Raw genomic sequence first — 16,388 nt, forward strand, 5'->3', positions numbered from 1 at the left:
GTCCCATCGGAGAAGGATGTCCAGGACTTTCTAAGTATATAGTGCCTTCCCACCTCGTCTGCAGACTGTTATTGAAGCTTGTGGAAATCAAATTCAAAAATAATATTCTTCCTAATAGCTAAATAAAAATGTGATTTTAATTTTTTTGTGTAAAACCTCACTCTAATCTGTTATGCATGGTTATTTTTAGCCCAATCAAAGTGATCAAAGACTTTCCGAGCACTCGATATCGCTCCTACCTTCTCCTTGCACTCTTACACAAACCCGATCTTTACTTATTGTGCGAACAGGTCCCATCTATCACAAATTTTAAGGAGTTCAGCATTGTATGTATTTGATGGATAAGTAAAATTCCTCCGAACTTTTTCGATGACCTTTATCACTCTATCCTCAAAATTCTATGGAAACTTATATTTTCTGTTTTTTATATCCCAGGTGACATGTTTTACATCCTGGCACTATAAAACGGATTGGTATCTTGACCCACATTTAAAATTTCATAAATGTTATGAGGGAAACAGTTCTTAAAAATAATATATCTTGTTTCTCATTTATCGTAAATTCAAGGGAGTATAAAAGTATAACTATGTATAGAAACGAAGAAAACAATGTTATGACGACTAATGTATCGGACGAAATAAATATTTTCTCTTTTTTCTATCCTTCTCTTCTATAATCCATATACCCACATCTCTTGTGAAATCCATGATTATTGAAGTTTTCGAATAATTACAAAAGTTTGTGTGTAAATATATCACCAATAAAAAAAACATATCACTCCCAATACATGGATATGACTAGAGTTGGATTGTTCTGTCTGTAGCTATCTATGCATATTCTATATTTTAATTTGAAGTAGTGAAGTGAGTGCAATAAAGTATATTTTAATTTTATCCAAGACTTTGAAAAAGAATACATATATATATATATATCCAATCCTTTTTATTCTCATTCTTGGAACACATCAAAATCCACGATAACTTGTTTGGATATATTATGAATAATTTGTAACATATGTACGAGTATATAATTAATAATTATATACATGTCTGTCCCCTTTGAATTACGTAAACTAAGGCAAAATACTAATAATTCTTTAACATATTTTTGAAACATTACAGTCTATTTGTCGAGTTTTTAACATAAATTTTAAACTTAATGTATCCTTTCTTTTCTATGGGTTTTTCTCGGAAAGTGATCATGTTAGAAATCTATCAAATATAGATTTACCATCAGTTAAAATTGAGAAATCTTAACGGTTTCCAGTGCTTTTTTTTTCAACCAAAAAGTGAATAATACAACTACTCTATATTTGTATACGTAGTCATATCCGGAAATATGTACTGTTTATACAAATAAATCGTTAAAAGAAGAATTAAAGCATTACTTCAATTAAAATTAATAGGAGTACTTAATGCATTTAAAATATGGGACTAATGATACGTTGTATGTGAAACCGCTTCCTTAATGGTTGAAAGATACAGTACGCAACAGGGCCAAAACCACCGGGAGCCAGGGACCCCGATAATTGAATAAATAATAGTATTTATTGGTCTATTAATGGTGAGTCATCCATAGATACTTAAACCCAATAACAAAACTGTACAGTGTACATAATATATAAAAATAGAAACTAGATATCGTAGCAACAACTTTTATACATGATTTATAAAGCAGGTGATAACAAAACTTTTTTTTAAATTAGACTTAAGGAACAAAATTTGTATATGTTATCAAATGAGTTATCCATTTTGCTTTGTTCATCTCGTAAAGTTAGGTAGTAACGGATACACATTGTCAATCTTACGATTCACCTTGTAGGTAATTCACAGTTTGAACTTCGTATATATAATGGCTGGGACATTAAGCTAGAACCATGGTTCGTTAGGAAGTACGGTGTACCCTTCACGGTACGCAGTTCAGTATGGTATAATTGTAATTTTTATTTTCCATGAATTAAAATAGTTTATCAATTTTTTTCGATTTTTTTCATTAATAATTTCTTTTCTGTACAAATAAATTATTCCTAAATATACTTAACCTCTCAAAAAAGCAAAAAAAACATAACAGAGGTTGATATAAAATATCCGCCAGGTGATTTAATACTATTATTTTTGGATATATATATTTTTTTGCAAAAAGATGAGCTTATCTACATTTTACTATTAGTAGTCACAAAATCTCCAGCTGACAAACATACCCTTTCTCTTGATACAGATGTACGTATAGATACGAAGTATCGGGGAGCTTACTTAGAAACATTGAAAAATTTATCTAAATTATTCCTCTACCATATCATTGGGGTTTCGTCAACTGGGATGCATTTCATCATTTTATTAGTCATTATCTCTTTTGATATTTCTTTTGAATCAGATTCGTAGGTATTATATCAATATTTAAGGCGCAATAGATATTTATGATGCAAAATATATTTTCGATTTTGTAAAAAATAACAACTAACACATTGGCTCCAGTTAATTTATATATATATGTTATATCATGGATTACTTAAGACAAATTTTATTGAGACTGGACTACAGTCTTTTTAGTTATTTAAGAAAGATCCTACACTAATGATATACATTCGAGTAACACAAACAATATTCGAGTATATAATTATGTATTGTATCATTGTATGTATATAATTTCAAAATATAATAAATATGAGAGGGACGAATTGGGATTACATAAATTCTTGAGAGGGATATGTCCTCAGTTCCAACTACACCTATATAATCCATTATAAATATGATCAAAATCTGGGAAGGATTCTCTAAAAGTAACAATTTGTCAAATAGCTATACCAGATGAAACAATTTTTTTGAAACTCTAACTTTATCATGAACAACAAAACGTAGAAATGAACACATTAAAAAGGTTAATTTTTGTTTAAATATAGAAGAAAAATAAATTCTATATTGGCTACACACACGGCCTCCAACTTCATTTGAAGTCCTACATACAGCCTCGGAAAACATCATAGTACATTGCATATTAACTGTGTTCTTCAGGGAATTAATGTCTTGGTGGCGAAGTCTACAGGCTTTTTCTACAATTTGAAACCATAATACATAACCCAAAGGATTCTGATCCGGGCTGTTGGGGCGGGGAGATGGAAGGCTATCAAAATATCTATTTTTCTACAGCTCCAGAAGGCACATTGTTTTCGAAGAACTTTTGTAAGCTGGGGCCCCATCCTGCTGAAATACCTTATATCCTATATTTTTATGGTTCTGAACATTGACATCTTGGAAACGTTGAAATAATCTACATGAGACCCCATATTCTTCAGTGGGGCAGCCTTCACCGCCTCCTTCACAACTTTGGAGTAATATGTAGGCTTTCTTTTGGAGCCAGGATGTCTATACATGTCTTCCTCAGCTATCATCCTACTTTTGACATTGTAAACAGTTGCCTGTATTGTTCCTATCTATCTCGTGATCGGTAAATTAATAGTTCTTGCGTAGATATAGGTTCCAATACATATTATTTTGTCGTGTTCTTGGAACATCTTTGATCTGACGATTTTTTATGTCGCATCTTCAATTAGTATTTAAAAGTTTAAATAAAAAGTCATATTAATTTTGCAACTATAATTCATAAAAAAATTTTATGAAAAGTATTATTATGATTCGTTTTTTTAAAATTATAAAATAGATCACAACATTCTAAGTAAGTTTCCTTTAAAATATTCTTTCATGTCACTATATTTTAAATAAATCTCGATTTATCTCCAGTGTATCTCTCAACCCTTTCCTCCAAATAGAGAGAAAGAGAAAAGTCCCAAAATCAAGTAGGGCAATTCTTCATTAAATAATAAGAAATTGTACAACTTAACAAGATCAATCAATTAACGTTCAAAGACGAATATAAGGAAGGAGTATATCAAAAATCCATAGCTGATAATACACTTTTTTGTTAGGATAATGTTGTAAAAACTTTTTTAAAACTTATAATTATGATTTAAAAAAATCAAATGCAAAAAAAAAAAAAAACTTTAATGAAGAAAGGATTTATCTACTTATTGTTCGATAAATATTTCAAAGACCAATGAATATGCAGTCAAATCGAGTTATAATACAAATACGATTATATTTAACGTTCCCTCAGATACCAATGGTTTACAACATAAAATATTTCGGATAGAAGAAACATAAAACAAAAAATGCCCATAAAATCAACTTTTTTGGACTTTATACTTCATAGGAATTCATGAGAATGAAGAATGCCCATGATAATTTTTCCTTTTTTATAGGTAAAAGTCGTAAGCTGGCACCAAGGTTATTTTCTGTATATTTATTTTTAAATTCATTTTACGTTGCTTTTCAATCAAAAGGGATCAATATCATGTGTAAAGAAGGAATTTCTGTAAAGAAAAGCTAAGTATAGGGATTAAAAAAAGAAAAACGGTTGTTTCTTGTGCTGTTTCTTCTTTTTGTTCATTATTTAATAGGTCGTGGAGGTGTTATCATCTCCCTCTAAAAAGAAGAATTCTGGCCTATTTTTGCAGTAAATTGCTTATATGAATTTAAATATAATTATAATATTTCCCTTGTACTAATGTTTTTTTAAATGTTGAAGTTTCTCTTCTTTATAGCAGTAATTCATTTTTTCTCCCCAAAAACCATAGTATAGGCAACTTATATTAACAAAAGTCTTTCGATGAAATATAAACTAAAAATCATTGATGATCTGTCAAAAACACTCGTTGCCTCGAAATGGGGAGTTTTGATTTACATACGTATCTAAAAATTGTAAGTATTTTTGTATACTTTAGATATAGTCCACTGTTCATCTGACAAATGACAGTTTTCTTTATTTGAATTTATTTTTATTTTAAACTTAGAGCACAGAAATGCATGGATATTCTTCCGTATGACTGCTATTAATATTATTTTTTTATGTACAAGTGAGTAGTAGTAGTAGGTAGACAACTAATGTTGGTTGTCATGGGAAGAAGAGGGGATACAAACAACATTTTTTCCTCTTCGCATAACAAATGTTCTTCTTTTTTCTATATCAGTCAAGTCCTTTCTTTTCAGTCTCTGTAATTCAAGCCAACCTCTTCTACATTTCATTGCTTTTATTCTAAAGACAGAGTTGTAATGAAAAAGGTTATAGGTGTATTCAATGATAAAAAATGAGGAAATTGCCGGGGTTTCATCAAAGAAGAAGAATATAAAAAGAAGAAAAATATCTACCATGGGATGTAACTCAAGTACATTAGAATTCTTTGAGCAAAATGGGTTCGGGCAGAAGAAAGGAGTAAGTTGCAGTCCTATATTTGATGAATGAATGAATCAAATTATTTTTTAAATTTATATTTGGTTGGATAAAGTCTATTATATATTTTGGATTTAAAAAATAAATTAATAACTGAAATGTTTATTTGAAAATGATTATGTTGTATTAATATACTTATCAATAATAGTAACTATTTGTACCGTGTCTGTATCTAAGAGTTTAAGACTAGGTGGGTCTGCAAAACGGCCCACAAAGCTTTGAATATCTGTAATATACTTTTAATTTAGATGGAAAGTTATCTTATTTGTATTTCCCTAAAGAATGACTAAACTTTATTTGCATTTTGGTAGCTTTTGAATCTGTTTCATTGATAAAATTTATCATAACTTTTTTTTAAATTTTTAAATTTTTTAAAAACTTGAATTATTTTTATGAGAGTGAGTATGAGAGTCGCACGTCTAAATTTTTGGGGACACAAAGAGAGTGTTTGTTTTAGAATATGCGGGATTTGGCCAAAAGAGGATATCTTGAAGTCATGTAAAGTAGAAAGTTAGAAAATTAAATACATTGATGTATTCTTGATTAAAATGGTCTATAAAGATAATAGTTTACATATATTTTAGACTAAAATTGCCGTCCCTATTAATAAATGGGTATAGTTTTTTAATGATACAGATGAATGCACTTTATTCACAATTTCATTTCCTAATTGTTAAAAAAAACTGAAATTTGTAAATGTAACGCCACAATTTAAAATTATTAATCCTAAAAGTTCAGGCCTACTTAGGTATTTCCCTGCAGTGACTCCTCCCTAAAAAAGATGCCGGACAATACAAAACAACATAAGTACATAAAAATTTAATTTGTGCCCTTTAAAAGAGTATATAATTTATCAGGAATATTGAAGGGGACTGCCCTCTCTGCCCCTCTATACCGACAGCCTTGTATATAAAATTAGGTATCGTTAATTATTAATGCAAAGGAATTTTAAAACCCAGATGTTCTTTTTTTCAAAAATGCAAGGATATACGCTATAAATTTTGCACTTTTACACAAACTTCCTATTAGAATGTGAACTGTTCTATAAAATATTTTTAAAATTAATTTTTAATTAGAGTTAACCTTACATGTATTAACATGTGATTAAAGTATGTAAAAAATAAATAAAAATCACAACTGACTGAGAGTTCCCCCTCCAAATATCGATTGTAATGATGAATTATTTAGTTATTGATATATAGTAGTTGTTTTGTTTCGTTATATAAATTTTATTAAGTCAGTTTTATGATATACTCAATTGTTACTCAATTTATGCTATTCTGTCGTCAAAATATATCGTGTTACACAAATGTATTACATATAATTTTTACCGAAGAAATAAATGAGTCACTTTGTTATTGATATTGAGCTCGTCATGAAGGATCTAGAAAATTCAGTAATAATTGATTTACTAATTTCACGTTACTATGTTTTTTATTCAAATATATGTATCTTGTGTACAAGTTGTGATTTAGTACAAGTTGTAACTTGTATAAGCAAATTGTACAAGTTGTAAACAAAAAATGAGATGACTAATTTTAAAATAAGGATTTACAGTACTTGGGGTTGAGGATTATGCAATTCCGTGGATTATCGATATATTAAGGGTCTAATTTTTGACTATGTTAATTAAGATTACTAATATATGAATATTCTTTGGAACAATATGTTCCAATGTCCACAGTTATTTTACTCATAAATACATAATAGCCATTTAATCTAAATGGATAAATAAAAATTATGATAGTATCATTGTATAGTTATTAATTGGAATGACTAATGTTGTAATTAAATAATTAATTCAATGTTGAATAAATTGTAACTTCAAAAATTTATTTATACAAATGTAACTTGTACAGACATTGCAACTTTTATTCAATATATATAATATATTTGAACCTACTATTTAATGAAAATCGATTGTGTCGGATTGGGGAGATGTGGAGTTATGAACTGATTTTGCAAAATATTTTATGATTTTGCCCTCCCAAAGAGTTTGGTTTATATTGTCCCTCTTCTGTGTGGAGCAATTCCAGGGTGAGGCGAAAAGATTTACTAAATTACGTAAACCGTAGTGGTACTACCAATGTTACCAGGATATCTCTTAAATATGAACCTATGTATCCATTATTTTCATTGGAAAAAAACAACTTTTACTCCAGTTTATATTTATTAATTTCTTGCCACAATAACAGTCCATCTATCGTTTTTACTTAATTCATGGCTGAATCTCGTCTTGTGATACACTTTTGTCTCTACTCACAGTGTATTATATAAATACAGTTTTAGTAACTCTACGGTACGTACATATGCCTACTTATCTTTATTCGAATAATTTAGGGATCAGAGTAAGAACTATTTTACAACCAGAGAGCATTGACTCATATTTTACCGTATACGACTACGTAGGTAGTTTGTTTAAGTAATGAATATTCCCCTTGGATACATCCCAGCGGATAGGCGTTAAAAATTGAGCAAACACTATTTGTTCATTTGTTTGAATAATTAATAGAAATGGCCTCAATCTTTTGAACTTGAAGTTATAGTTGCTCAGGAGATTAATTATACCCATGTATGGTGTACGCACATGAATAAATAACGAAGTAAATAATTGTATACACCTCTTTGTTCTTAGATCACTGTTGGTCAAGAAGTTCTAGAACGATTCATTGAACTTGAAGAAGAGATTGCTGAGGCAGAGAAACAGTCTCCACTAACAATTCTTCAGCAAAAGAAAATGCAAATTGATGTTCTCAATACAAAGATCAATGATCTAATGACGGATATATCACTTTTAAGTAATGTGACGTAAGTATAAGTACAATACTCAAATAATTTACGTTTAAGCATTTTTTCTTTTTCTATTTACCAATTAATTAAATCTATTAATAAAAAAATGAGTCATTTTATTAAAAGCTCTTATGAGTATTCAATAATTTTTAGTATTGTGATTGCTCTTGACTGAAACAAATTTGAGCTTCCATTTCCATTGACTAAAAATAACTTTAAAAAACTGTGATTACTCTTTTGTTCAACAACTTTTTAATTGTGTACATATTTAATTAATTATCAGAACTCAGTTCTCACACTTTTTCATCTAAAAATGTATAATATACCAAATTATACTTTCATTAGTCTTCAGAAAAGATCAATTTAAAATTATTCAATATTTATCAAAGTATATTCTTATGCAATTAATCCAGAGGAGTAATATTAATAATTTTTAAAAGCAGACTTTTTTTCCTTATGAATCTAAACGCGAAGCCAGAAATGTACTAGTAGGTAAAAGTATTAATTATTAATGCGATAGTTAGCACCAAAATTGTCGCTAAAATGATTTGGGATATCTTTTACCAGGAATACCAAAGTTATTAGGGGTAGAGGAACATAGAAATTTAGCTATAATAGCATAGAAAATAACTCCTCAACAACCCTTTGATGTTACTCTCCCTTTTTCATGAGCACACTCACACGTAGCTACTCACTCAATACTTAGACGTTCTTTCCTCAAGGATAAAAGAAAGAAAGAATAAACAGCTTGAGGAAAAATAAAATATGATTTGATGACACAGGAGTACTTTGGCTCGTTGCTAAACCTTATCTAAAGTCATATTCATTTTTTAAAATTTTATATAACGTACTTCCCCATTTTCTTTTTTAATATGAGCTGAATTAAACCCCTATGAGACTTAATTCATTTTATTCAGTTCTCCCTATATGTGATATACATCAAAGAGAACTATATACACTACAGTTCTCTTAATGTCAATGGTTTATTAAGCGAAATATTATATATAAGACATGTACTAAGAGCATTGCACATATCTGGCAAAAAATACAGATTTCTGGAGAAAAAAAACAGATTTTGATAAAACACTCAACCCCTCATACACTATGACAACAATATTAATAAGCGTGGTGGAAGTCAAACATCAGTTGTACGCATTTATGGTACTCCCTTGTATATTTTTTGATACTGTTGTCATTATAGTGGAATGTAATACGAACATATCATATTTTTAATCAGTTATATTATTTATTCTATTACATAATCAAATAGTTAAAAAAGGTAGTGGCGGGGCAAAAAAAAAAAAAAAATCCCGATGTCGATTCCGATTCTTTAATATTTCAAATAATTGTTAAAAAATACCATTTCGCAACATATTTCTAAGAATTACAATTGATAAAATAAATCGCCTTCCTTAAACAAGTTTCTGAAAAAAACCCTCGAGGAATTACGAACTTTACTCGTAGCTCGCTTGAATATTTGTTACTCACCCTAATACTTTTGCTCACTCAAAAACTCGTCAGAAAATAATTCATATTTTCTAAAGAATTATTGAAACTTGTAATTTAAAAATTGATTTCGTAGTTTATTTTCTAAAATTAACTTAAAAATTAGTTTACCTTATTTGATTCATACTCATACGTGTATGTAATTCAACAGTTTATATAGTCTACTCAACAATATTTTAGTATAGACTGGTTGTAACTTATAAACAATGATGATACTGATACTTATTAATATGAATGCATATGATAATATGTAGAAAAATAAAAGTTTATAGACTGATAATATATATGCTTTACATATTCATCCTTAAAAAAAAATATTTATCGAATACGAATACTTTATGTTGTAACTACTATTTAAACAAAGAAAATAGTGATAGTTACTAAGATAGTACTCTAGTATTGAAATATTGAAATTGCTAAAGGAATGGGGATTATGTTTAAGCTTAAATTTCAAGGAATTTGTCAAATGAATTAGTAGATAATAGGTTGAAAGTCAAATTTGACCATTGGTCTGAGGAGGACTTTTTGAGTGTATGATTAATTAACTGCATTATTCCATGCCATGTCGATTACTCCTACTTGTGTTAAAAAAATCAAACAAAGACTACTTTTCAAACGAACTGGGATTAAGAGTACACATTGCACAAAATTCAACAAGTTTCTACATAGTGTGGGAAATCCTGTGGGAAAACATAAGTTCTAAATTTTACAAATAAAGAAAGTCACTCTTGGAAGATTTACATTTTATAATGGGGTGAAAAAGAAAATTAGAGAATCCCAAGAAATAAATAATAATAGTAAATTAAATATTGTTTTCCCGATTCCGATTCCAGAAAAAACACCATATTCTCCGATTCCGATTAGTCGTCCCATCACAAAAAAAAAAAAGGACATACACGATCAATGGATTCACAATTGATCAATTTTATCTTCCATAAGATCAACAAAACCTAATTACTAGTTAAAGAAATTCTTTTTTTTTCTAGCTTCATAGGTTCTTCAATCTCACTTTTTCTTTTTTATAAAACCTTTGCTTGCATTTGTTTTAATATTTCAATAAAAGTACTAATGCCCTTTGACCAACCCATAAAAGCTTTCAATTAGTCTTCAAACCAATGTAAAGTTCAATTTTAGAATATTGAGACACTTTTTTAAATTTATTTGTGGGCTTGTTAAATTACATTAAATACAGTTGCAAACTGATTCATCAAGGTCTACTATTTTCACTATGGTCATATAATAGGGGCATGCAACTAAATCATACAAAAACTTGAGTGGATCCATCACAGCTTCCATCCAAAGAGCATAATTAGATTTGTCTTCTCTGAATTTAACTGTATAATCAACTTCTTAACAAGTTTATTGATGTCCTAATATTCCAAATCTATATTTTATTTGCTCAATAAGAAATTATTTTCCATAAACCCAATTAATCTTTGGTCAATGTATTTAATATGCTATTTTTTTAACCATCAGATAATTTTCTGGATCCTTAGATGAGTTAAAAAATTAGAAAAAAATGAGAACAGATCCAAATCCGTCAAAATGTACTCATATTTTGGAAAATGCTATTTTTAGTCTTTATGCCTTGCATTATTGAATAGATTGTTTGAATAATATATGGTATGAACGAAACTTTTTAATATACCAATGGATATTTAAGTATTTTATATAATTATATATCCCTTAATTTTGGTTCTGATATAAAAAAAGTTCAATGCTCCAATGAATATGTGAACAATCTCTATGTAATAAGTACATTTTCCCCAATAAAATAAATAAGTGACATCCTTTGTACATATTCACATAAAGTTCATTCATAGATTATAAGAGAGATGATTGTATAATAAAAATACGCCTCTCCAAACAAAAAGAAGTACCAGGATGAAAATGTCCACATCTGCAGTAAGGCTTATTCAAAGGATTTTTGTTCTCATCTTTCTCCTCGTTAATTCCAAAGGAACAACAGTCACAATAGCCTTTGTTTTATTTAGTTTGCTTAGATAGGTGTATTATACCATTTAAAAAAATAAGTTTTTGAAATGGTGTCGCTTAATATGTAATTAATCCGGAACAAAAATCAAGAAAACCAAAAAAAAAAAAATCCAGAAATTTTGTCACCCTAAATTCAATTAACAACGTCTCAGAAACTAATATATTAAAAAATATTGAAATAACGAAAGGAATCTCTTGAAAGAATGCAAAAATCATATTCTTACAGCCAACTATCTTAGTCTTTTATGCAAACTACAACAACTGAAATTACTTAGTTACTACTAATCATTTCATCGTAATTCATAACTTCTATCAAAGATACCTGAAGTAAAAATAAGAGGTGTGTGACAAGAACGTATTATAATATAAGCGTACTAGCACGAACACTATATTTTAAAGATAGCCAATGAGAAATTAAAAAGATTTTATTTAATTTATAATTATTTATAGACTGATGTTTTTAAATTAACTTTGATAAATAAAGAATAATTTATTAGTCATGTCTAAATTATTAAGTTATTTTTGTAGATTTATTGAATAAACATTAGTCAAAATTTAATTCAATGTGTACTTTTGTTCACAGCCAATCTTTATCATTTTTAATGGAAACTTGAATTTGTTTAAAATAATTATTTTAATTTATATATTTATAAATAACTACATAAATTTTCATTTCTATATTCCAATTATTCCTAACTCATATGGCATATTAATTTTATTCATTACTATAGGTTTAATTAATTGATTATAGTCAATAAATTCCATTTAAGATTAAATTTTTGAAGACGATTTATATACAAACATAAATGCTATTATACCGATATGATTATAATTCTTTTTGAATAAAAACCATTTATGGATTATAATTGAATCGTTTCAAGTACATTTCACACCTATTTAGTTTACAGTATTTCATAAATATACTGTATTAATAGGAAGGTTGAAAAAAAGGAAGCAGACGATTTATGTGGCTATGATACAAAAGAATTGTATTTGGAGCAACATCTGTCAGATTTAAAATCCTCTGGGAGGAAGACAAAAGAAATTCGAGAGTATCTTGATGCTAAAAATAAAGAAGTAAGTAATAAATAATATCTCTGTATATAAAATGGCATTATTGAGATCCAGGTGCTTGGATATCGACAAACCAATATAAATATAACTATGTATCTATTGTTTACTTTATATCTATTTATGTTATGTAGGAAATAGCTAAAAAGGAACTTGTGAGCTTAAGGGAACAACAAAAAAATCTACAAGATGAAATTTTGATTCTTGAGCAAGAAACAGAAACCCTTTACAATTTATATAAAGAAGAAGAGGATCTGCTCTCTCAAATATTTGAAGGCCGTTATGGAAGTGAGGATGAGTCTAGATTAGAAAATTTATTAGATCAATATGAACAAATGAGGAATAGGATTGTTGAGGCTAATTTTAAATGGAGACAGGCTCAGCTGATGGTTGATTATGCATACAAGCAATTAGTTTTTGCAGTAACTAAATGGAACGAAGTTGGAGAACTGACCCAAAAGTAAATACTTTTTCTACATTTATATCTTTTTATAGAATAATAAAAACAATTTACAACAGCCAATTTGAGGAGAGATATCATGCAGCCGTTTTGACAAGAAATAATCTAATAGCTGCATCACAAAATATACAAGGTGGACAGCGATATTTGAGCAATTTGGTATTTCCATATTGCAATCCATCTGAAATTGATACATTGAATAAGGTTAGTTCACGGAATGATTCGTTAAATATGTTCACGCAACCTATTAATGTAGTTAACTTACGCTTGCTTTTAGGCAATTGCATACATTTTCACCGATATGCAAACATTTGAAAGACATCAACATGCCATGGAATGTTATTCCGTTACATCAAAGCGTTGTGGTGCTCTTCTACAATGGATAAATCAAGTATGATTTTTTTCCTTGATCATTATTTATTTGTCATAAGGTCTGACTTCAAAGACAGCTATATTATAAATACGTATTCCAAACACTAAATCAATTACGGAACTTTTAACAACTAGCAGTCAAGGGTAATCTGTTATTTAAGTTTATTATATTTATATGTTAAGTAAGCATTATCAGTGGCGTCCGCAGGGGCTGTAACTCCTTCCCAAAATTAGGGAATTTTTCATTTTTAATAGAAAATTTAATTTTTTGTGAATCGTAATGGATTCTGAATTTTTTCTCGAAAAAATTTATGTAAAATCCTGCGGACGCCCTTGATCATTTTTTAGTATGATAGTTAGGTGTGAATACATTTGATCACTTATATGAAACTAAACAGGATGAATTTTTAGTCAATTCACTAAAAAATAATAGGTCATATGCTGAGTTTTAAAATACTTACTTTATTTGATAATTTTAATTGCAGGCATGCCCTTTGTTTGTAGCATTTTAGCGGTAATGAAGTTTCATTAGACCAACTATTAACAAGGGTATTGGTAAGAATCACTCCGATATCCATCTTCAATTCTACTATAATTCTAGATGAAAGTGATGGTGAAAGTGGTTACATTTTAAGTTTTTTTTTTTTTTAAATGTTAAATATCATAATGTGTAATTATGTTTATTATTTATTTTTCTACTACTCTTGCCTTTCATAATTAGTTTTCTAAGGGGTGATTGATTTAAATCGAATAGCTCTTGTTAAGTATAAGTGAAGAATATGAGCATTCCATGAATAGAGTTATCATTTTTCTATAGAAAAAACAAAGTTTATAAAAGTGGATAAATAAAAACTGTTGTTGCGTGTGCTCTTTCTTCTTTTTTCTTCAATATTTACTAGGTCATTTATAGTGATGTAAATCGTGTGTATTTCTTGGGTGGCCCACTTTTTTGAAATTGATAATCTAAAGAATGAATTTTCTTTTCCTTAGCATTCTGAATAGTAAACTTCTTTTCCTATTCCGTTCAATTATATTGTAAACCTCATTGAAAATTTGTGTGTGCTCTTAAAAGACGGAGAGTAGCCTTGAGGATTTGTTGCAGAGTTGTAATTGTAAGTCTTTTTTGGACTCAAAGTAGAATTGAAGATGGATATTGGAGTGATTCTTGGCAATGTCCTTGTTTATTTCTTTCTTCACCTCCTCCCCTTGTTACAGCTGATTGTAGCTGATCTAATGAAACTTCAATACAGCTAAACTGCTCTCCTCCAAAACATTCTTCATGCCACCATATTGACTTTCGGTTTCATAACATGCCCAAAATACACACAATTTTCTTCACAAGTCATCGTGGTGCTAACTTCTTCCACTGAAGTGAGCATTTTCTCCTATTCTGGGTGTAAATTGTTTTAAAAGTACATCATAAAATAAATATATTATAATTTAAATATTTTTCCTTCATGGTCTTCATTCAGTAATATCATATTTCTCGCTTCCACATTCCCCTCGCACTCTTTTTTTCCTTATAAAAATGTCCACTCTAGGCCTATGAAACTGTTATGCATGTGTCAGAAATCGATGCTGTACTAACCTAACACTCAAATATTGATTAATGCTACTAATGATCAAAGTGTGCCCTTCGTCAATCAGTAATAACTACTTGAAACAAAGAAATGAATACTTACGCACAAAACAGTAGAATTTACATTTACTAATAACTATGTCTGTATATGTGTTGAGCTGTCGTTATTGCAGTACTATAGTAATATCTAGAATTATAGTAGAATTGAAGATGGACATCGGAGTGATTCTTGCCAATACCCTTGTTTATTTCCTTCTTCCACTCCTCTCATTATCACAGCTGATTATAGCTGGTCTAATGAAACTTCATTACAGCTAAACTGCTAACTGCAGTACTATCTAATTGTAAAGATGATTTATAATTGGGGGGGGACTGCAACACTATTAATATGGTTATTTTTCTTGTTAGAATATAAATACAATATTTAAATTCCAAATAAAAAATGAAGGAAGTAAGGTTTTTCTTTTTTTATTTTCTGTACTGAAGTTTAATAATGTCTGTTGTGTTTAATAAATGGTCTAGGCGCAATCACTTATTGCTCTCTAAAATGAAGGAAATTAGAGTCACAAAAAAAAACCAAAAAAACTATAAAACATGTTAATCTTTTTTTGTTCATAGAAATATTTGATTGAAAAACATGTTTTTAAAATAACGCACAAAATAAAGTATTGCTTCATACATGTTTAGAAATTGCAATTGTGCTAGAGGTAAACTTTAACCAAATTTGCTAAAATTTTGTATTTCTATACTACTTACCTATTTACATTACCAAAATCAGGTTTTGCAAAGTTTGACAAGGATTTTTAATTTTGGGGGGAACTGCATCATCCTAATATTCATAGCACATTTTACATGGAAAACATATTATAAATCTACTTAAAAAATGATGTTTCATTCTTGTATATTTTTAGAACTTAGCAAAGTTACTGCTGGTAGCCCTATAATTAATAATGCATTATAATATATACTTGAGTCTTAATGTGTTTTTGAAACTCTGTGATCTTTTTTTCTTGATTGTACAAGGCAAAAAGTAATGCCAGAGACATTTATAAGTTTTTGATTCATTCCTTTTCCAAATAAATATGCAAAAGTTGTAATGTAAATAATTAATAATGTTAAGAAATTGCAAGATCTTTTTTCAAGTTATTTCATTATACGTATTTTACAAATATTCCTCTTTTTCACACTATAAATTACATTGAAGTATCAACACTTCAACATATATTATATGGGTTCAATCACATATTTTATTGATATTGAAGATTATTCCCTCATTATTGTACTTATGTAGTTTTTCCAAAACAATGGGGCATAGGCGTTGTTAACTTATAT

The 16,388-nt window shown here is 28.7% G+C and overlaps 1 protein-coding gene across 2 annotated transcripts in view; it reads left to right on the top strand.

Annotated features, from left to right (window-relative positions):
- The first annotated feature begins 1,117 nt into the window (after positions 1-1,117).
- Positions 1,118-16,388, top strand: part of LOC121114681 (uncharacterized) — a 34,261-nt gene continuing 18,990 nt past the window's right edge. Inside the window, exons 1-6 of one of the 2 annotated variants that reach the window (XM_071887178.1) lie at positions 1,118-1,563; positions 7,919-8,091; positions 12,510-12,651; positions 12,780-13,105; positions 13,165-13,309; positions 13,383-13,496. In XM_071887178.1, the coding sequence (XP_071743279.1) occupies positions 1,561-1,563; positions 7,919-8,091; positions 12,510-12,651; positions 12,780-13,105; positions 13,165-13,309; positions 13,383-13,496 (903 nt within the window). In that variant the 5' untranslated portion in view covers positions 1,118-1,560. Of the gene's footprint in view, positions 1,564-5,018; positions 5,266-7,918; positions 8,092-12,509; positions 12,652-12,779; positions 13,106-13,164; positions 13,310-13,382; positions 13,497-16,388 lie in introns of those variants that run through there. The other variant, XM_040708715.2, reaches the window with a different exon arrangement.

This window comes from Lepeophtheirus salmonis, chromosome 3 (assembly GCF_016086655.4).
Source record: "Lepeophtheirus salmonis chromosome 3, UVic_Lsal_1.4, whole genome shotgun sequence".
Taxonomy (NCBI): Eukaryota; Metazoa; Arthropoda; class Copepoda; order Siphonostomatoida; family Caligidae; genus Lepeophtheirus; species Lepeophtheirus salmonis.